The sequence below is a fragment of the Pongo abelii genome, chromosome 12, assembly GCF_028885655.2.
Source record: "Pongo abelii isolate AG06213 chromosome 12, NHGRI_mPonAbe1-v2.0_pri, whole genome shotgun sequence".
Taxonomy (NCBI): domain Eukaryota; kingdom Metazoa; phylum Chordata; class Mammalia; order Primates; family Hominidae; genus Pongo; species Pongo abelii.
In genome coordinates, this window is record NC_071997.2 from 73,758,398 (window position 1) to 73,782,450 (window position 24,053).

The 24,053-nt window shown below is 36.3% G+C and overlaps 1 protein-coding gene and 1 long non-coding RNA gene across 4 annotated transcripts in view; one reads left to right on the top strand and one right to left on the bottom strand.

The window, feature by feature from the left end:
- The window catches only part of LOC134759704 (uncharacterized), a 515,755-nt gene that overhangs the window by 309,743 nt on the left and 181,959 nt on the right, over nt 1-24,053 (bottom strand). The window lies entirely within an intron of this gene.
- LOC129047265 (large ribosomal subunit protein uL6-like) lies at nt 16,624-17,306 on the top strand. Its single transcript, XM_054548154.2, has one exon. The coding sequence runs from the start codon at nt 16,641-16,643 to the stop codon at nt 16,983-16,985; it is 345 nt and encodes a 114-aa protein (XP_054404129.1). The 5' UTR covers nt 16,624-16,640; the 3' UTR covers nt 16,986-17,306.

The window sequence follows — 24,053 nt, forward strand, 5'->3', positions numbered from 1 at the left end:
ATACATTGACCTTAGTATTCAGTGTTCTAAACAAATGCTAAGATTCTATTTTGCACAATGATACAGTATTACGGGATTGTTAAGGGGGTTTGGTGTGTATGTGTTGAGGATAAAAGAAGTGACTGTAAAACGTTAATGTTTACTTGTAAACATTTAAAGTGTACATTTTCAGATGTAACATTGGAAACATTACAATTTAGGGGTCCTGTTTTAGGGTGCTTCCTTTTTTTTTTCTTGATAATTTTTCTCAACATACATGAAAGTCCTGGTCCTTCCTCTACCCTTGAGAAGCCCTGCTTTTGACTGAATGACTTGAAAGCATAAAAAAAAGATGCACATGCACACACACACACACACACACACACACACACACACACACACGTCACTAGTCTGAAGGTCAGGGATAGCAGTACCTTGCATCAACTCTGAATAAAGGTTGTTGATCTCTTTGGCCTCAGATTCTTAATTGGTGTAATGGAGACAAGTGGTGTCTCTGTCCCATGATAGCCATGTGTTCAAAGATTCAAAGAAGATTTAGAAAACAATATTCCTGAGTAGGTTCCAACTCTTTAGATCCAGAATTAAAGAGAATGGTTGTCAATTTCATAAACAACACTATAAAAATATGTCATAATTCACTAAGCCAGCATTCAGCACTTAAGCCAGAGTAAAGACCCAGCACAGGTTTCAGTGGACAGTCTTTGAACCTAGAAATAAACTGGGTAAATCTCAGGTTAGGAAAATGTGTCAGGGAGGATTTGTTGCCTACCCAATATTCATTCTCCCCTTCTGTTGTCGATAACCTTGCATTTGTTTAGAGAGGCAATGTGCTCAGCTAAAAGCTTTTATTTCCCAGCCTACTCTGCATCTAGATGTGATTATGTGACTTTGTTTTGGCCAATGAGAAGTTAACAAAGAAGGCCCTTCAGTGATTTGACAGACACTTGGAGACTGTCCTGCTTCCCCCTTTCTTTCTTCCTGCCTGGCTACAGCAGCTGGAGATTCAGTCACCACCTTTCTACCGACTGGTATTAAAGATGGTAGAACATACACATAAAAGGAACTCAGGCTCCAGATGAGCCCAGGAAGTGCCTGTCTGCTCTGCACTACCCTCTTAAAGCCTTCCTTCACATGAGAGAAAACCTTCTAAATTTTTAAGCCACAGACTTTCCCATCTCTATCAGCAGCACACAAGTCCTCGCCAACAGAGCAGTGATCACAGGCAGGCCCAGGGGACAGGGCTGTGAGAGCCAGGAGCTGATGACTGCCTGAAGCTGTCAAGTACCCACAGGCCTCTCCCAGAAGAGTTTCTGACCAAGTCTCTGTTCTGAGCATGGGTTTGAAACATCAGGGGACAATACTACATAAGAGCTTGGTCTTTGGAGTGCAACCCAACCACACCCGAGTTGAATCTCAGCTCTGCCACATACTATCTATGGTCTTTGGAAACTTACAGAGCAACTCTGAGCTGCAGCATAGAAAATTTGTCACTTATGAAATGAGAATAATAATAGTTCTTCCTTTATCCTTTTGTTCTTAGAATTAAATGAAATAATAGGAGAAATGGGATGAACGTATAGCCTGGCACATAGTAAACCACAAAGGACTCCCAACTAACTCCATCCTCAAGACAGAACTCCAATTGTTCAATTGGCCTTAGAGGTTTTCTTTCAATTCTTTCAAAAGTGTAATGGTGTGACACTCTTCAAGATGTGCTCTGTCTTATAACCCAACACAAAGCCCAACAGAGCAGACTATGCATGTTCTAGAAGCACTTGAATGTTCATCTGGGCTCCCTGTCCACCTGAACCACAAAGCAGGGCACAGCCCCAGGTTAGGCCTTCACATTAGCGTTAATGGTAGGGTACAGTGACTGAGAGGGAGCTATGTTTAACTTAGTAAAACAAGAGAGTCATTTTATCCTCGAGAATTCAGGCTCTCAAAGTCCACAGCATGGATTACTTGAGAATTCAATATAGTGGTTATTTTTATCTCTGTCATTATAAAATAGAAATATATTTAAAGAAAGGTACACATTATATGTTATATATGTTATAATAATATAGAAAAATAAATATAACTATGAACATTTCTATGTTTCTATATGTTCTACAGGATTTAGTTATTTTTAAAGTAGGTAAAATGCAACTTTTTTTGTAAGTTTGAAGTTTCATCAAAATGAAAAATTACAAGGAGAAAAAAAGCAAGTAAAAGGCTCAGCCTTCCTTATCTTCTACACATCATTCAAGAACCACTTCAAATCTTGCTTCTGTAATCAAGTTGTCAGACACAAAACTTTGTACTTCCAGACTCTAACCTGGCTTGGGGTCGGTGTGCAATAAATACATTTTGAAAGAATCAACATGTAAATACAATGGCCATCTAACTAGTCTTCCTGCTTTCCACCTATCCTTCACACCACCCCTGGGATGAACATCTTGGCCCCCTGTTTATCAGGACATCCCCTTTGTCCGTTGCAATGGGCTTCATTTTTCAAAAAAGCTTTAAACAATTATTTCAAGAAAACCTGACTAAAAAGTCCAGTAGATGAAACAAACAAAGAAGAAGCTGTCCTGGTGAAAACGGGGGTGAGAAGCCCAGAGCCCTGCAGATCGGCTTTCTTATCTTCACAGCTCCCATCCCATTGCTCGTAAGGGATTTCAGAGAGCACAATTAGAAAATTACTGGTTTAAATACTAAATTTTAAATTACTGCTTTTTATCACTCACCTCCAGCCCTTGCCCCCAATATACAAAGCAAACACTCAACCATGTCAAATGGCCCAGTTTCTTTTGCTTTCCCCTTTGCACACTTTGTTCCCTTCTCTGAAGAAATCTGCTTTTCATCTTGCTGCCTGGTAAAAACCAATCCATGATTAAAATTCCTGCTTCTCTTCTGTGGAGCTGAGGGGTATGAGCCTCATTGGTTTCCTTTTCCTTGGGTTCCCATAGTCTCTCATGTGTGTATGTCTCTTAGCTTTCACCATACTGTATTATTATCATATGAATTCCCCACCCCCATTGGATTGGTATTCATTAATGACATGGCCTATACCTTACATATTTGTGTCCCAGGTGCCTATTGAAGAAACTGGCATATAGTAGATGCTCAATAAGTCATTGCTAAATGAACAGCTAAACAAATTGATATACTGTCACCTGATTATTTTATTGTTTGTTTTGCTACTCTGCCTTTTCTTCATAGGCACTCAATAAATTATTTGAAAACAAGAACCTAATCATATTTTTCTTACTTTTACTTTACCGTGGTAGGTAAAAGCTAGGAACATTGATACACTAATAAAATACTTTCTAATTGAAATAAAGTATATTTGAAGGAGTTAGCATTGTGTCAACAAATACATATAGGCCATTTACCACATGGCAAGTTGTACTAACATCAAACATTCCATGAAAACAAAACATTTGTATTCTATCACAGAAATAAGATAAATGTATTTTTGGTAGTAAGAAAAAAAATTGAAAATAAATATGGTATTTAAATGTCATAAAAATTTTTAAACTTACAAGATTTTGAACAGTAGATATTTTTAAATGATTGTGTTATTTCAGAGTTCAAGAAGCCAAAATAAGAAAAAGCTAAACATAACCATATGGATACCACACACTTTAGAAAAGGTGGACTCAAAGTGTTAACGTAGAAAGATAAGCAAGAACCCAGGCCAGAAACTCATGAAAACAAAAGCTGCTCATGACAAGAGGGAGACATTACAGAAGAGACAAGTATCCAAACAGGTCATGTGGCAGCCCAGGGAACAACCTGACAACTGCAGTTTCTGTAAAGGTTTGTACAGTAGGTTCCAGGAGGAATAACTCACCAATGGTGAAGACAGTACCCTAGCAAGAAGGAACAAGGTCACTTGAGTAGAAAGCCCAAAATGAGAGAAGATTTGTAAGAAACCCTAATGACAACACAAAGTCTTCTAAAGCTATGTCTAGAGCAAGAGAAAGATAAAAGTGGTAGAAGGTCTGCATGGGGAAGAAGGTATAAAATAATTGATAACAGAAAGTAAAGCCACTCAACTCGGTCCTGCTTTCTTTCAAATAGCAGTGTTCTCATATAAAAAGGTGAACATATGGAGGGCGATGTGAAGTTCAGGGTAGGTGTGAAGATAAGTGACAGGATAGTTAGTAGTTCCTGAAGGTCAACAATAATTTTATGGCTCATAGGAATGAGTTCAGTCAGGACACAAAGAGACCACCTCTAAGGAAAGTGATGATGGATCTGAAGAGGGAAAATACCTTCTTCATGAAAAAAGTTTTATGGTGATGGATCACAGAACTCCTCCCTTGGCCTTGTCCAGCATCAACGATTAGATTCACATGTAAATGCCATGTTTATTGAATACTTGGATGCTTCAAAGCTGAGAAGACTAACATTCCAGATGCACAATGGCAATCTGGAAAATATCCCAGCATGTTGCAATAATTAGGATAAATCAAATAAGATTCAATTTAATAAGGAGTAAAATCTTCAGTTGGATAAAAAGAGAATTATTACAAAAATTAAAGATCGGGAAAATGTAGCCTAGAAGTAGTAGCTTAACTGAAAAGCATTTGGGAATCTTAGTTAGCTGTAAGCTCCATGTGTATCAAAAAATCATGATAATAGCTGCCAGAAATGTTAATTCAATCTTTAGCAGTATGAATAGCACCAAAATTCCAATAATAAAGATAATGGTCCCACTCTACCATTAAATGTATGACCTACAATATTTTCCTCTATTCTGAGTGCTATGTTTAAGATGATACATCACTCACTGAAATACATTCAAAAAAGACCTATCAAATAGTGTGGGAATTCAAAATCATATGTTGTGTCTAGTGACTGAAGGAACTGATGGCCCTTTATCTGCAAAGGGGAGACTAAGAGAGGGAAATTATTACACTGTCTTCAAGTGTTTGCAAGATTCTCAGATCACATAGATATTGAATATATCTTATGTAGATCTAGGTTTCATGGGTAAAAGTAATAAGAAGGGAGGAGTGGGTTTGTTTTTTTTTTTTCCAGAGTCTCATTTCACCCAGGCTGAAATGCAATGGCGTGATCCTGGCTCACTGCAACCTCTACTTTCTGGGTTCTAGTGATTCTCAGGCCTCAGCCTCGCTAGTAGTAGGATCACAGGCACCTGCCAGCATGCCTGGCTAATTTTTGTATTTTTAGTAGAGACGGGGTTTCACCATGTTGCCTAGGCTGGTCTTGAACTCCTGACCTCAGGTGATCCACCCACCTTGGCCTTCCAAAGTGCTGGGAGTACAGGTGTGAGCCACCGTGCCCAGCTGGAAGGAGTCTCTGACTTGCCAGAGCAGTTCTATCAAATGTTTTGATTTCATAACTCTTTTACCCTCGCTATAATTTATGTGGGCTGTATCTATTGATATTTACCATATTTGAAATTAATTCTCTCTGAAGACTGCTACCTGGAGGCTTCATCTGCATAATAGGAACTTTGGTCTCCACAACTCTTTATCTTAACCCAGACACTCCCTTCTATTGATTCCAGGTCTTTAGATAAACTCTCCACCAATTGCCAATCAGAAAATCTTTAAATCCACCTATGAACTGGAAGCACCCCACTTTGAGTTGTCATGCATTTCCAGACCAAACCAATGTATGTCTTAGCAGTATTGATTGATGTTTCATGTCTCCCTAAAATGTATAAAACCAAGCTATAGCCCAACCACCTTGGGCACATGTTCTCAGGATCTCCTGGGGTTGTGTCATAGGCCATGGTCACTTATATTTAGCTCAGAATAAATCTCTTTGGATATTAAAAAAAAAAAAGAAATTAAAACTGAGAAATTTAAAAAAATATTACTTATCTAAACTAATAAATAACCCATCGTATGTAAACATAAATAACACTTTTAATGAAAAGCGGGTATTTTCCAAGACAAAAGTGGCATTGTTTATCATTTTTTTGATGTCTCTTTAATGTCTGCTTTATTAGAAGACAGTGGTATTCTCATATCTGCTTCTATACATAGTCTGTGATGATGTCGTATATCGCGCAGCTGCTAGAAAACTCCACTGTACTCTTGTGGAGAATAAGAATGAAAAACACAAATACAGAGAAACCCCGTCTCTACTAAAAATACAAAAAATTAGCCGGGTGTGTGGCGGGTGCCTGTAGTCCCAGCTATTCAGGAGGCTGAGGCAGGAGAATGGTGTGAACCCAGGAGGCAGAGCTTGCAGTGAGCCAAGATCACGCCACTGCACTCCAGCCTGGGCAACAGAGGGAGACTCCATCTCAAAAAAAAAAAAAAAAAAAAAAAGGCAAAAGGCAAATAATATCGTAGTACTATTATGAAAATAGTTTTGACCATGAGGACACCCTAAAAGGGTTTCAGGGACTCCCAGGGTACCTGAATGACATCTGAAGAACCGCAGGCCTAGTAAAAGAAGAAATTATTAATAATTAGAATTTTACAAAATTGGGGTAGGTCATGAGATAAATTCTAAGTTCCTGGAGCAACTGAATTACCTAATTTGTCCAAAATTTCATGTTTTAGGAAAGGAGTATAATAAACAACTCTTTCCTCTAAAAGTGGTGTGGTCATTCTATGGCAATGTTAGAAATCACTTTTCTATAGACACCTGTTTCTAAAGAAAGTATCATTTAAAAAATACTCATGTCTACCACGTAAGTATAATCTTAGAGTTGCTGGGAATGTAGAGGTCTGTGGTTCAGTTTCTCACATACCGCAGAATTCTCTATGCAACATTTCTAAGAGGTATTTAACCTCAGAGGCTTGAAACCTTTGATGATAAACATCTATTTCAGGAGACTCAACTACTTCCATTCTGTAAATATTACAAATTCTTTCATTTCCCTGGAAATCTGCTCCTCTTCTACCATTTAGAAGGTTTTTCCTACTTGAAAATCTCCCTCTTCTACATGACAGGCCTTCAAATATTTGAAGACAGGGATTTTATGTGTAGATGCCTTTTTAATAAACTGGTTAGACTTCTTTTGTGAGATAAACATAATTTTGTTGGCAGTTTAAAATGTAATCTTGTAGCAAGTGGGCCAAAAGCTATTCCAAATAAAAAGCAAATTTAATGAAAAAGTAACATATTACCAGGAAGTTATATGAGATCTTTCTTTCAACAGAAGTTCTTTTTCTTTTAAGTAATTCCTTTCAAATACTATGCTGTGTTTCAAAGAAACTCTATAAATCATCAAGGTTCCTCTTCACATAAACGATTAATTTACTAGTCTGAAGTTGACTTGTGGAAGGTATTTTTTAATCTATATCAAAATGGAGTTTTCAGCCTGATTTATAGCAGATTAATCAAGACAATACAAAGTGATTTTGTGTTTTGTGAAGTTACATTATATGAAATCTGATTCAGGTTACTGAACGGACTATTAATGGAAGAAATATGTATTATGAATCATAACCTGGAGTCAAAATCTGTTTATGTTTGAGCTGACCCATCAGTTACAAATGAACTTCCCCACCCACGTCCCACCCTAATAATAGTGGAACATACGGATCAACAGCAGCCCAGGTGCTCAGAAAACATACAACCTAGCAGAGCTATGCTAATCAGCATTCACTTTCAGGGACACTGGATTCACGTACAATTAAAACCCAAGGCTCTGCATCTACTCTCAAAAATGCATGAGGAATGGGTGAGTGATTAGTCCTTGTGGTTGCCTAAGTTTTCAATGTATCTCACTTACTAGCCGCTCCCTAGCATGCAAACCTTTATACTGCATTTTGTCTAGCAAATTCCTCAAGCATTTCTTGAGTTTTAGGTGTAGAAACAATGTATTACACTACTTGGGGGCCTTTATAGTAACCATGTAGAACAAACCCAGTCTTTCAGAGTAGGAAATTTCTACTATTTTCCAAATTTGAAGAGGTACCTGTATTATCTGAAGTTCTAAAATCATGAAGAAGGAGGAAGGAGATTTTTTTTTCCTTTTTTTGCTTGTTTTCGATCAGCATAAAGGGCAGAGTGAAATAACTATAGACTACTGCTTTGTCTAAACTTAAAACACTTTCCACTTCAGGACTAAGTGAGTTCATCTCTTCCAATCATTGCTGTAAATAATATCTACTTTCCTGCCCATTAAATAATATCTACTTTCCTGCCCATAAACCACCAACATCCTATTGTTTCCTATAAGGTAGGCCCTTAATCCTTCCATTGTCAACTTTTCCACTTACCATAAAAGCATCCCCTCACCCTTTTTTAAAAATCAGGGTAAAATTTACATTTTACATTAAATGCAAATGTCTTGAGTATAATTTATTTTGATAAATGTATATTCCATTCTTTCCAAATGTATAACAATCACCCCAGTCAAGGTATGGATTATTTCAGTCCCTCAAGAATGTTCTCTCATGTTTCCTTCCAGTTAATCAACTTTTGCTCATAGTTTTGCCTGTTCTTTAACTTCATGTAATGAACCATATGTTATCACATCAGGTTTCATTCATTTAACATAACATTTTTGAGTTTTCTCCATGCTGTTGCAGTATTTTTTTCCTTTATATTGCCGGTTAATATTTATTTCATTGTATGAAAATACAAAAATTACTTATTCTATTCGTGGGCATTTGAATTGCTTCCAGCTTGGGGCTATTACGAATAAACCAATATCAACTTTCCTATACAAGTCTTTCATTGTGGATGTAAGTTTTCATTTCTCTTTGGTAGGAGTGGCATTGCTGGACATGGGGTAGGTGTGTGTTTAACTTTACAAGAAACTCCAAACAATGTGTATTAGAGTTTCAATTGTATCACATCTTCACCAAGAATTAGTGTTGAGAACTCGTAACCACCCTCTTTTTTTTTTTTTTTTTTTTTTTTTTTAGGGCTAGTTTCAATTAAATCAAGTTACTAACATTTTTAATCATAAGTGGTTATCTTTAAAAATATTTTGACCTTCCCATCAGCTTTTCAAAGTGAGTTTTACAGTTCCCACCAGAAATATGTGGCAGTTTTAGATGTTCTACCTCTTTGCTGTTATATAATGTTATTGACCCTCTCCCTGCCCCCCACACACATGTTTAAAGGCTAGTTCTTAATTAAATCAAGTTTCTTGCATTATGTCTCCTTCAAATTATTATTCAGCTTTTATAATCTAAATAACTGTCAAGTGAAATATTCTCAAATGGGAACAAATTTAATTCATGCTACAGATATAATTCTAAAACTGGGTCTTCAATATCATCTGCCTAGTGCCTGAATTTTACAGAACAGGAACCTGAGACACAAAGAGTTTCAAGAACTATCCAAAGGGGTTCTACTGAATAAGAAAATGAGGCAATATTAGTATGTTCCTCTCACCCTGTCTGACAACCTTAGGATGATTCCACATTGACTTTTATTTTTGGTTCAGACAAAGGCTGACATTTTAACATGAGGGTAACATTTGAGTTAAATGATCTTTTTGATTTTCTTCTCTGAAAGCTAATATTAAGTGGTTTATTATAACTCTTTACATTTATGTTATAACAATACTGTATATTTAATAGCATTTTCAGAAAATATTAAAGATATTTTCTGAGATGGTACTAAATCATTGGTCTACATTACAAGTAGGAAAGAATAATTCCTCCATATTTTCATAAAGGGCAAATGAAGTACAGAGAATTAAGTAATGACCAAGATCAATGAGGCAAAACTCAATCTTCCCAACTCAAAAGCTCTCCACCAGAGCAGACCATTCCTTTTGCACAGGATTAACTAAATGTTCTATATATATATACATATATATGTATACACACAAATATATATGTGTGTGTATATATATATGTATACACACACACACACACACAGTGTTTGGTTTTTGAAAATGTGAAATTGACTCAACTTTTTACCACAGCACATTTATTCCTGGGGAGCTTTTACATGGAGTGGTTATTAGTGTGAAGACAACGTGGTATAAATTGCTTTTTAATCACACTGCTCCCAGTGCCTGCTCTAAGCACTCCCCTCTCCAGATCTCTGTGAGGATGACCTCACTTCAGGTTTTTGTTGTGTGTGTGTGTGTTCGGATTTTTTTTTTTTTTTCAGTGGTGCTAACCTAGCAAGCAAGAAGATGTATTTTCTATAGATTTGTGTCAAAATCAATAATTTTTAAAAGTTGAAAAATCAGTTTTAAAATCTCCTGTAACATAAAGAACACTGATTTGCTGTATATCAAAGAGTTGAACACATTTCAGATGTATTGAATTTACAGAAAAATGTAAGCAATAAGGAAAGTTAACATTTTCTAACAGTAAATCCTGACAGGACTTCTGCTTTTGGAGTGAGCAGACAGGATTTACTTTTATGTTATGGAAAACTAGGTGGTGTAAAAACCCAGTTTGTTGCATTATATCATTTTTCAAATATTGTCTTTTAACATGCATTTCCTCTAACATCAAACTTTTTTTTTAATATCACAATTTGAGGCAGTTTTTTTAAGCAATTACATTTACCTTGGAAAAACATGAATGTCTTTTATCTCAGGTAGTCAAGCCACTTTGTAAAACTTCTATTAACAGAAGCTAAAAATCTATCATTTGGTTTAGTTAATATTTGAGTTTGCAGGAGTAAAATCATCAGCCGACAGCAGCTGTGCACTGTGTGTTAAATCTAGAGCTGGCATTAGTCTATCAGATATGCAAATATTTATATCCTCATTGGCTAAGTAAACTGTTCAGCTCTGCAGAAATGGTGGGTTTGTTTTGAAATACTATAAGTGACTCCCTTTCCTAATAATGGCTTTTCTTCTGCTGAAATTCATACTTCTATTTGGAATATGCCTAAAATTTCCAACATAAAAACTAGCAGAAATCCTCATATACCTCTGGAAAAAGAAGTCAGATCAGTAGATATCAGAAAACACAAACTATTGGGTAAACCAGACACAGAAAAATATATTATTTGCAATATTGACCTATGGTTTTCAAGTATACAAACTAAGAGAACTTTAGAAAAACAAATTTCATTTTAAAAATTTAAAAAGCAAATATATTAGGGTGCGACTGCTAATGAATAAGGATTCAAATCTTTGATTTTGTCAATATGCCATACTAAATTTAATTAACCTTCTGTTTTGGGAAATTTAGGGCTTTTTAGTCCATAATAAACATCCAAATGCATATTTCTCTATGTATACTTCTGATTTTATTTCTTTACAATGGAGCTCATAACTGGAATCGCAGAGTCAAAGGATATCAGTGGTCTTAAAGATCTTGATGATTATTGACCATTGTTAGGCATTACTTTTTATTCAATAATAGATTTATTTTTAAATTCTCTTCACAATGTGTAAGGAAAAAATGATCTTGTCAAGAAATCTAAAATACATTTTTTCCATTTTTCCTTCTTTTTAAAAATTTTGAAATGTAACAAACATACTGAAATGTACAGAAACATCAATATACAGCTTAATTAATTGTAATAAAATAAACCACAACATAGTGAGACCTTGTCTCTACAAAAAAGTCAGAAAATTAGCCAGGCATAGTGGTGTGTGCCTGTGAGTCTAGCTACCCAGGAGGCTGAGGTAGGAGGATCACTTGAGTCTGGGTGGTCAAGACTGCAGTGAGCTATTATCATACCACTGCACTCTAGCCTGGGTGATGGAATAAGACCCAGTCTCCAAAAAAAAAAAAAAAAAAAAAAAGAAAGGAACCATTATAATCCCATTCAGGTCAAGCAAGAGAAGTCTTCTGTGTGCCCCTCCTTATTATAAGCCCCTCTTTCCATGGGGATAACAACCATTCCATTATGCCATTCACATTCTTGCTTTCTTTTATAGTTTACTACCTAATTATGCATTCCTAAACAACATAGGTTAATTCATGTTATTTTGAATTATGCAGTATACACTCTATCATGTCTGATTTAATATTTTTACTCAATATTGTATTTAAGCAACAAGTCCACAGTTGTGGAGGAATGATAGAAGAGGAATGACAATGAACTCTAAAACTTGTTGAAGGAGCCATTAATCAGTAATCAAGAATGCTGGCATGTTTATGGCTACAGATCTAAAGCTAAGGGACAGCAAAGTATATTTGGAGTCATACATATGTAAGTGTAAATTGAACACATTAAGTGAAAATAAACTTCCTAAAAGAAGGAGTAAGAAGTGAGAGAGATGAAGACGAGATTCAGGGAAGTATCTACATATGCCATACATATAGATGGAGACCATTTAATGAAGATATAATCGTCTTCCAAAATATAAAAAAAGATAAGAAGAACATTTCAAAGAACAGAAGATGGCTTTTTGTTGACCCAGTTCTACTCTCAGCCTCTCCAGTCTACTTTCAGATCATACCACCCAAAGCAAGAGAGTCATTGACAGCCAAGGACCATAATGTTGACCTTAGAACAGAGTAAAAATAATTGATTGCCATGAAGAATCAAACTCCTGGTCTTCGAACCAAAAATAACTAACCAACTACAGACACCCTTTCTAGACTCATCCCAAATTTCTAGTTTAACTACTCATTTCCTTCGGTTCCTTTTGATATGCAAGGCAACCAGTTAAAGATTTTAATTGACATTTTCAAGAAGAAGTCATTGAATATCACTTGAAGTCTTCAAATTAAACTGATAGAAAATTAATTCTGTGGAAACTAGAAAAGCTGTTTTACATGTGGCATGGAAAAAAGGCAGTCTCAGGTTTTACTTAGGCTGAGAAAAGAAAAAGAAACTTTTTTATATCATACATTTCTCCTTTTTAAGGCAAGATAATGGATTAAAGACCATTTTCACAATTGCTTTTAATGCTATTACTGCCTGAGAAATAATATGCCAAGACACTCTTGACTGATCTGTTAGCCACACTTTCTTAACTTGCTATTCTACCAAGGTAAAAATGTTTTGGGTTCTTCAATTCATAAAGGAATAAACCTGAAACTTGTTGAAGGCAAAACTATATATATACATATATATACATACATATATATATACACATACACATATATATAATACTTATGATGCTTTATAAACAACCTTTTTTTCTACTTTAGAGAAGTACTATATGGAGATAGTAATCAGCTGTAATTATTGCTTTTGAAAACTCATGCTTTAAAACCCATAAAATACTTTAAAAATAAATGTAGGAAGCTTCGTAAAATACATTTGCTCAATTCAACAAAGAAAAAAAAATCAAACCAGTTAGGACACTCAAGTGTTATTTGCAGCAATCATGATAAGTCAATTTTGGCTTAAACCATGATTGTTATAAACACTCACAAAACATATTATTTACCAGATGGCAATCTTACTCAAGCAAACACATAAAACTTCTGTTTCATTATTATCAAATAAGGATGAACTTGCCACTGGGTTAACCTCCAGAAGTTAAACAAACACATCTCCACAAAATGAGTGCTGTGGTTTCTATCATTGGATAACTACGTAGAGTAAAGGAACTATCTTAATATTTAGCAGCACTACCTTATATTCCAAAGAACCAAAGCTTGCAACAGAATGCACAGGCAAAATGGCAAGTTCTTGTTAGCACTTGTACTTTCACTTTCTTCGTAAAAAGCTATTGCATTTCAATGTACAAAGCAGGAACAGTATGAACTATGGCCTAAGCTAAAATATCTGTATAAAACAATTATTAGTTGACATTATAAAATGTACAAAGCAATCCTAAGACTTTCTTGTTACTTCCTCTCTTCAACAAATACAATATCAGAGTCTACCATCTATGGAATGTACAATATAAGAGTTATACTTTATAAGTCAATTTCATAAACTAATATGACAGCATACTAAAAGTCTATTTGTGATGAATACTACATTATCATATCAGTGTATGTATACGTGTACTTGTGTGTGTGTATCTGTTTGAAAAGTGACTATTTGTAACTGAAAGTGCTTTTTTAAAAGATCATAGTTTTGAAATTAGGTGTTTTTTTGTTTGTTTGTTTTGGGTATTTTTGTTTTTTTTTTTTTTGAGTTACAACAATTGAAATGGAATGAGGAGTGAGAGCCTCTTTTGCTTGTTTGTTTGCTTCCTGGCCAAAAGCAATACTCTCAAACAAGCTGTGACCAGAAGCTCCATTATAAAATGTGGCAGACACTCCTTGAACTTGTATAAGCATGATGTGAGCTCAGGGGTATCACAGCACTAGGAGCCATGGGAATAATCAGAAATTGAAACCATAGAGAGAAACATCAGGACTCTATGAGAAGGAAAAATGACAAATCTTGTCTCCATGCCTTGTCAGGTCCTCTGTGGCCAGAACTCAAGCACTACGGAATGAAATACTATAAAGTGTTTATGTCCAACTGGACAATGAAAAGTTCCTATTGTTTCTCTCTAGGCTACCTCACTGGATCCAATGCCTTGATGAAAATTTCTTGGTTTATTTATTTACCCCTGAATCAGTTGGTGTGGCAAAAGTTGGTAAACTGTCAGCTTTCTGAATGTAAACGCAGTTCTTCCACAGGAAATCAACAGAAGCGAATAAAAGAAATTCTGGTCTTTGAAAACTTAAATAGATACATTAAATTAGAAAAGTATTCTGAAGGCTTACCTCTTCCTCAAATTGTTCTCTAAAGCTAATAGTTAAGGGCAGGGACTTCTCTCTCGCTGGATAGCACCAAAGCGAAAGGCAATTTCTCTCCACAGAGGAGTGGGAGGGCACTTCACATCTGCAGAGCATTTCGCCATTGAAGGACAGATTGCCTTTAGATTGCAACTTCCTTGAGGGTCGAGTCTCCTTCTCTATTACCTTCTGAATTGCATCTAAAACACCAAGTACTTTCAAAGAATATTGGTTTGTGAAAGACAAAATGGATCATTTACACTGTACATCAGTACCAAAAACCTTAATGGACTCAAGTACGGTCATTTCATCGCTACCAAGAAGCCACAGAAGAGACAACTGTATCAAGACAGAACCTTTTTGACAGTTGTTCCTTTACTGAGTGCTCTCTTAACTTGAACTGAAATTGAACTATGATTTCAGAAACAAAGTATATGATGCGCTCACAACCTCTAATACTCCAAATAAATTTACTTGGAGTGTATTTTTCTTTATAAAGTTTATTACACTCACTTTTTGCTACTTAGGAAAAAAAATAAGTGACCCAGGCAGGACACATGGCAACACATCCAAACCAATGTCTTACGTGACCATTTATTTTATATATATATAAAATATATATAATTGAAATGTATACTGCTGCTAGTCTATTCTGTTTCCACCCAAATTAAATGCTAGTAAAAATATCTGTGGAGGCCAGGCGTGGTGGCTCACGCCTGTAATCCCAGGACTCTGGGAGGCCAAGGTGGGTGGATCACGAGATCAGGAGGTCAAGACCATCCTGGCTAACACAGTGAAACTCCTTCTCTATTAAAAATACAAAAAATTAGACAGTCATGGTGGCATGCGCCTGTAGTCCCAGCTACTCGGGAGGCTGAGCCAGGTGAATCACTTAAACCTGGGAGGCAGACATTTCATTGAGCTGAGATCGTGCCATTGTACTCCAGCCTGGGCAACAGAGCGAGACTCCATCTCAAAAAAAAAAAAAAATTATCTGTAGAACTGATAACACAATTGTAACATCTAATAAAGGCTTTTGTACTCCAGCCTGGGCAACAGAGCGAGACTCCATCTCAAAAAAAAAAAAAAAAAATTATCTGTAGAACTGATAACACAATTGTAACATCTAATAAAGGCTTTTATTACTCATTGTATTATAAACATATTTTCTTTTTCTAGTTAGTATAGTTTCATTACAAAAATGTTTGGAAAGTTGACATAACCCTCTCCCAAAATTCCTCTCCCCTAATACAGCCCCTATAAGTACTTGCACTGCTCTTTCTGCAAGTGATGAACATGCTCTATGAGGAAGTCAATTTTAGCCCTCACTTACCAGCCTACTACCAGTCACAGAGCCACCCTCCTCCCAGTGATAGCATTATAGAAAATTCTCTTTTAGATTAACACTGAAAGATCTGATTTTAAATGAGCCATCTTCATATAATTGCCCAAAAAGCACTATCATTTCAATAATTCTAACTGAATTTTCTCATTTGTGAAGACTGACACTCCTTATCAATTTTTTTTTAAATTGTGACTATAGAGAAACAGAAATTGAACATTCTTCCCTATATACTTTCCTCCCTTACGGACAGAAGGGATACAGTGAATAGTGATTCTCTCTGTTAATGTGGCTTGAAATTCCACAATACACTGGAAAAGGCTCTCTCTAGCAGACCACTGGGAAATATCATCTATACACATTTGTGCCACCAGTTCTCATATACATCCCTCAATGCCCCTGGTTAATAATATGATATTTCCTAGATAATGAAAAGCAGAGAGCCATGGCCCCTTAAGCAGAAAAACAGCATGACAATATAAGCTCTGACCTGCCATGAAGTCAGGGCACAGTAGCTTTTCCTCTACAGTATATTCAAGTCTACTGGCTAGAGAAGCCTCTATTTGTCAGAATCTGCATGCCATCTCTGAACTTTTTCTGGAGCCTCTCCATTGGTATCAAAACAGGTCAATGTGCTAAAGAGTCTGGACACAAAGCTTCTTTGCTTTTTCCTCTCCTCTATCCAAAGAGTGAACAAGCAAGGGAATTAGAGTAAAAGGATCCAGACTCGCTTTGCTGCGTCTACTGCGAGAATGAAGACCATTCTCAGCAATCAGACTGTCGACATTCCAGAAAATGTCGACATTACTCTGAAGGGACGCACAGTTATCGTGAAGGGCCCCAGAGGAACCCTGCGGAGGGACTTCAATCACATCAGTGTAGAACTCAGTCTTCTTGGAAAGAAAAAAAAGAGGCTCCGGGTTGACAAATGGTGGGGTAACAGAAAGGAACTGGCTACCGTTCGGACTATTTGTAGTCATTTACAGAACATGATCAAGGGAGTTACACTGGGCTTCCGTTACAAGATGAGGTCTGTGTATGCTCACTTCCCCAACAACGTCGTTATCCAGGAGAATGGGTCTCTTGTTGAAATCTGAAATTTCTTGGGTGAAAAATACATCCGCAGGGTTCGGATGAGACCAGGTGTTGCTTGTTCGGTATCTCAAGCCCAGAAAGATGAATTAATCCTTGAAGGAAATGACATTGAGCTTGTTTCAAATTCAGCGGCTTTGATTCAGCAAGCCACAACAGTTAAAAACAAGGATATCAGGAAATTTTTGGATGGTATCTATGTCTCTGAAAAAGGAACTGTTTAGCAGGCTGATGAATAAGATCTAAGAGTTAGCCCGGCTACAGAAAGAAGATGCCAGATGACACTTAAGACCTACTTGTGATATTTAAATGATGCAATAAAAGACCTGTTGATTTGGAAAAAAAAAAAAAAAAAGGATCCAGACTCTGATCTGATGCCACCCCCGCCACTTCATGGCAGTCCACTTGATCTTGCCCAACTTCACCTTTCCCATCTGAAAAATGGGGATAATACCAATGCTCACTTCGTGGGGTTGTCATAGGAATCTAAGGAGATGATGTAGCTTCAAGCACTGTATAAACTTTCAAGGATATTATTGTACAATTCACTACTAAGAACATAATTAGGATTTATTAATGTGAAGATACAAGGTTAAGGCAATTGTTTTCTTGGCATGTTTGGAACTAGAAAAATCAGGAATAATTCCTATTGCTCTCATAACAAGCATAGGAATATGAAGCTGAAAACTGGCCACTTGTAATTAAGCGGCTCTGTTCCCTGTAATTTTTAGAGTACACTACAATGTTACAGCTCTTTACTTTTATTAACTGCCAAAATCAATATCAGAACCCATTTTCCCAATATTCTGAAAGAAAAAGGACAGGACTTTTTCCCTTAGGTGCATAGATGCAGTTTTATCTACATGCATGCATTTCAGAGGCATTATTTAAGCCATAGTGCATATAATGAACAAACTGTAATCATATCTTTGTCCCAACTCAATTACCAAATAAACTCATAACTTAGAGCCCTGCAACAAATAATCTATTTCCAATTTTAGACTGATGATTAAATATGGTTCACACTACGAATCTGTTAAATGAAAGAATGCTAAAATTCACTTACATCACTTAGAGCATATTGATTCTGATGACTATTAATCCACATAAAACAAGTGGTACAACTACAGAGAAAACAGAACTTCAGGAAAATTCCACTTAGCTCCTATGAATTGCTAGCTGTGTTCCCTTTAGTCTTCCTTGATTGCCCATCCTGTGAATCTCTCTTTATGTCCCTCTGTAGGTGTAAGAATTAAAGTTTATTTCTGCATGTCCTCTCTCTCTCTGTCTTTTCTTCATGGGTGCCCTAACTCTTTCTTCAGTGGTACCTTTTCTTTTTCTCTTGAACACTAGTGTTCATTTCCTTCCATCATCCTCTACCTATCAAATCTTACTCTCAGGAGGGAAGTGAAATAAATTATTCAAATACATATATGCTTGGTGATAAGGCTTCAAAAATTATAAATCCCAGAGGTAACCGCATTTTAATAGGTAATGTCTGTCAATCTAGTAAAATGATCCTTTACCTAGAAATCCCTGAAAAAATACATCTGTTTTGAGATGGTAGTACCTCTCTTATTTTTGAAGAAGGGATTAATTCTTTAGACCTCTACTTTTTTGTCTATGAAACAACAAGATCGCAACATACACAATTTCTAATATTCAACTATCTTTTAAATCCAAAAAAATGGAAATGTCATGGTTTAGTGTACATTAAAGTTACTACACACGACACTTGATAGGCTAGGTAAGTAGCATAAATGTGTCAAGTAGGGAGTTGTGGGAAATCAAGGTGGACTGTGAGCCATAGCGGTGTGAAAAACATATGCCTTATTTGAAGAGATTCAGATTAAAAACAAACAGAAAACAAACAACAATCACTATGTCAGCCAAACTAAACAGTGCTGAGAGGAGCACTGGTGGACCACCGGTCTGTGAATGCCAAACTACATGGTTATAGTGATTCCCTACAGTTCCAGCTTCCTATGATTCTACGAAGTGTATCAGGCTGGAGAAAGGATGTTCTCAAAAATATTAACTTTGCTCTTATGCAACCTAGAGGAGACATCATTGAGGAAGTATGTTAAAATGAAACAACTGCAACAAAGACAAGCTCTCAAACAAGAGCTACCAAGATTAGGAAACCAGAGAGCAAGAAGGATGACAAGTCAACATGAATGAAAAAGGAAAGTCAATAAACTGCTAAATTTTCACCATGACAAATAGAGAGGTTGCAGAACTCTGTTCTACCTTCTTCATTCCAAAAAATGACACACTTCTCATCAGTGGTCATAAAAAATAAGTGGGACCACTCTGAAATGCAATACCTACTATCATTTATAAAGACAACAACACTGAGTTAGTCTGAATTTTAAAAACAGGAAGAAAAGAAACCAAAGGTTATCTCTCTCCATGATTTAAAACATATCTTTATGGATCTCAGACATATCCAAGAGGAGCTCTTCTTTCTCATTCTTAGCATTTGCTAGACAGGAGACAGAAAATCCAAGCCACATAAGAATGCAAACGCCACCACGTGAGTTTGGTTAGGTTAAATGCATACTCATAATGGGTTATAGGTTTAAAAAATCAATTTTACCCACTTGAGTCAATTGTGGAAGTCTTCATATTGACCACATTTACTCAACCATCTGCCACATATATCTTATGGCTATTTCAAGGTTTATTTATAAATTATATGTATATTAACACCCTCTTTTTAAAAAGTATTTTAAAAATCTTCTGCTTTTCTGTTCTCTTTAATGGGGAAATGTCCTCAGATCAAAATGTTTACATGCATTATGTAGATCTTCATGAGACATGTACTGACTACAGACACAGCAAGCATCAAAAGCAGTAGAGAGGAGTCTTAAAGGTATATTTCTTACAATAAAAAGGTAATAGACTTTAGGTTTAAAAAAAAAGAAAAAAACACATTTCTTCTTTATCTCTTGCTTGCCTCTAAGGACTTGAGTACTAGAGTTATACAGCACTGATAAAGTGGGATATATTGTGAACATATTTTTGCCAGTGAGATAGGCAAAGAAGATGCCATTGAGGTATATGGTAAAATTCAACAGACATGAAGTTTCTGAATCTTTAGTTACATCTTAAAGTATTACAGGACATTAAACTCTCAAACAAAATGTATTTGTTTCAGACTTCTTGCAGTTAAGGACAGGTGCTTATAAAATATGGATGTCTAGAATCTATATGCATTCTGCAAAAATCACTGCAATCTGGTTTAAAACATTCCTGGAAGATTTATAATAAGATTTATGACAGTGATTCATTGCTGTCTTACAGTTTCAAGCATCGTGCTTTATGAAGAAAAGCGTATATCTACTCATAAAGAAATATTACTTACAGAATAGCCACTTTTGTAAGCAATATAGTGGATTGATCCAATCAGATGTGTGATTATCAATATGAGGTGTCTTTGACATAACTAACTTAAAATCATTAAAGAAACTTAACTTTGGCTATCTCCCCTGGATCTTCTCACTTCTATATCAAACATAGAATATATTAACCATGGACTACCAGCTAATAACACCACACTCAAAATCCAAAGTATCTAAAATGAAAAAAGAAAAACATTCTGAAATTTTCATAAATTTGGAAAATCTCAGGATTGGAAAAAATAAATAAACCAGGTGAAAACTCCAATGTTCACAAAGAACAGAGAAGTAATGTGATTGTGTGAAGTGGACTGTGCTGGCCTGTGACAAACAGGAGATCTTACGCACCATCTCAAGGGACAATAGCTACTTTCCTCCGAGGTGTGTCATTTATTAAGGATAGTGCACTATTGTCAGATTTTCTAGTTTTTCAAGAAAAGCTGAAAATTGGTATCTTGTGAATTATCTCAACTTTTAAATGTTGGCAACTAGTTTAAAAATTATGAAAGCCAAAAAGGACTGGGGAAACACATTGGGAGAACATGGCCTGCCTTTGGGCCACAAGATAACAAGCCTCCTAGTCCAGGCTTTCTGACTTGCCTCTGTTATTGCCACATTCCTGCCAAGCTGCTGTCTCACACCCATATCTGAACACTTTTAACTATGAAGAATTCAGCATTTCTCAAGTTATCGCATTTAGAGCTTTTCCACATTCTGGAAAGCTCTTCCCTATTTTGAATCAAAATTTTCTTGTCATTATTTTTCTAGAGCTACCCCTTACCATCACTAGAAACCTTCTTCAATATGAAATGCTTTCATATACTGGAAGACATAAACATAAAATACATATTTGAATTAATAAATAAATTTAAACATTTCCAAACTCAGAGGGATGATTGATAGATAGATAGATAGATAGATAGATAGATAGATAGATAGATAGATAGATAGATTAAAAGATTCTCACAATTTAGGGATATCTCTTTAGCAATCAGAACACTTTTCCTTCGTATGATTTAAAATTTAAAGAAACAAAATAGCATCAGATCTCATGTTAGAAAATAGGAAACATATTGTTAAGGGAGATCTTGCCAGTGGCTCAGAAAAACGGCAGGCAAGAGAAGGACCTCATCAGAGGCTGATGTAATACCCCACAACTTCCCAATCCTTTACCATGATGAGCTCATTCCTTTCCTCAGGTCAGTGCATCAATGCATGTGGACAATGGCCCTGTCCATTTCCTCACATCTATAATTCTGAAATACTACATCCCACTCCTCTATCCTCAATCAATTCCTCTTATATGTACATCCAATTCAAAATTCCACTTCTGGTTTTCAATCCTCCATGGACTTTCAGCAGTCTGCCCCACATCCTTTTGTTCTCTCTGATCTCTTTAAACCACCCTTCCCCTCTGCTTTTCCACAGTCACTTGTTCCTTTTCTCTCCTACCTTTTGGACAGTCTTCCAATAAGTCCCCATCCTAGTAACTCGACATTTATACCATTTCTCAGCTGCCCATCTCCCAAATATTGTTCCACACAAGACTTCAGTACTAATTATTGGAGTTGTTTTATAAAATAGTTGTGTAATGCTACTCATTTGCCACCTGTATTTAACTGTTGAAAAAGCCAAGTCAGAAACGAATAGCATTGTGTTTTCTTTTTTTTTTTCTCAGATATGTGAAAATGTAATTTTGTGACAGTTTTGTTAGGAGTGAGAATTTCGCCTTCTTTTCCTCTTCATGCAATGGCTTCCAGTGTCAGCAATGCCTATGAAGTGAGTAAGACCTTTGAGTTACAACAGCCATATGATTTCTTTTTTAATCAAGGAAATAAGGATAAAGATGAAATCTCCCTCAAGTGCTAAAAAGATAGCAGTTTATTTAAAGAAAGTATTTACACTCCTCGCTAATTACTTAGGTGTACTCACACTGATACCAGCGCAGAACTTTATACCCTTCAACCATCTTCAATATATCATTAAATTAAATTCATAGAGATGTGGGTTTAAATCAGAAACATGCTTCAGCAATCAGGAATATAGTAGCTTTCAACTTTCTCACTTTTTAACAGAGGAAAAAGGAACTAATAGAATCCTCTTTAGAGGCAAGGAACATTTATACAACTGGACATATAGTCTCAACATAAATATGGAAAGACTGCCCTTATTTGATTGAAGTTTTGTAGCAGAGAAAGTATCTCACCATCTCATATATTTTGCCAGGTGGAAAAGAATTGACTAAAAAAAATTCAGAGAGACTGCCCAATGTAGAAAGAAAGAACTTTGAACTATTCTTCCCAGGTTTAGTAATGGACTGTTTTTTTTGCCCAGACTTTTTCCTGAATGTTATATATCCACAAAGGAATTTCCTCTTTATTTTATCTTTCTTTCAATTAATATTTACTGAGGGCCTTCAGTGTGTAAAGCACTGTTCTAGGTACAGTGGGTGAAAGCACAGAACAATAGACAAAAGGCTTCTACTTTCATGAATTTTACTATTTCACCGGGACGGTAAAGATTGACTAGTATTGTCCTAGTTAATTACTTAGTTACACTTTGTGATAAATATTGAATAAAATAGGATGGTAGGGTATAATAAAAGCATATAGCAGAAGGACCTGGAAGGTCAGAAAATGCTTCTTTGAGGAAGTGAAAAAGCAGCAATTAATTACCTAGCATGTGGAGGTGGTTAGTGACCTCCAGGGACAGGGAACAGAACACGTGAAGACTCTTAGCCAGGGAGAAACGAGCGTACTAAAAGGTCTGGGACTCAGACAGTAAGCAGAGGAGATGTTTAAGCTGGTAGGAGAGGCAAATTCTCTAACATTCAGGGATTGAGACTTTTTGCTTTTTAGTTGTAAAGAAGGAGAGAAGTAGACAAACCCAAAAAAAATGGTGGAGGTAAGACAAATAGGACACGGTGAATGTTTAGAGATGAATGATGAGAGCGGACACAAAGTGGCCATGGGAAAAAGTGGAAGATAATTTTGTTTGGGGCTAGGCATGGTGGCTCATGCCTGTAATCCCAGCACTTTGGGAGGCCAAGGTGGGCTGATCACCTGAGATCAGGATTTCAAGACCAGCCTGGCCAACATGGCGAAACCCCGTCTCTACTAAAAAAATATGAAAATTAGCCAGGCGTCATGGGGCGCACCTGTAATCCCAGCTACTCAGGAGACTAAGGCAGGAGAATCGCTTGAACCCAGGAGATGGAGGTTGCAGTGAGCCAAGATCACACCACTGCACTCCAGCCTGGGCAACAGAGCAAGACTCCATCTCAAGGAAAAAAAAAAAAAAGATTTTGTTTGGGATGGGAGGGATGTCGAGTCCAGTTTTTGAGAGGTTTCATTTGTCCGTGAAACAGGGTGAGGTGCAGCTCACAGAGGAGTCTAAAGAGAAGTCAATTCTAGAGTTATACAATTACAAGTCATCAGTGTAGTGATTATGCAAGGCAAAATGTAACTAAAGCTATGGGAATAAATAAAATTGCCTGGTGGAAAGGCACAGCAGGCAAAGAGAAGAGGGCCAAGGACAAAGCTTGAAAACTCTCAACATTTAAAGACTGGGGAGAAAAGAGGGAGCTGATAAAGGCTACTGAGTAGGAGTAGTCAAACTCATAGAAAGAAAACCAGAAGATGCGCTGTCATAAGGCAAGGGAAGGGCATGTTT

Bases quoted from the DNA above. Each gene is read 5' to 3' on its own strand.
- LOC129047265 (XM_054548154.2), top strand. From the start codon at position 16,641: ATGAAGACCATTCTCAGCAATCAGACTGTCGACATTCCAGAAAATGTC.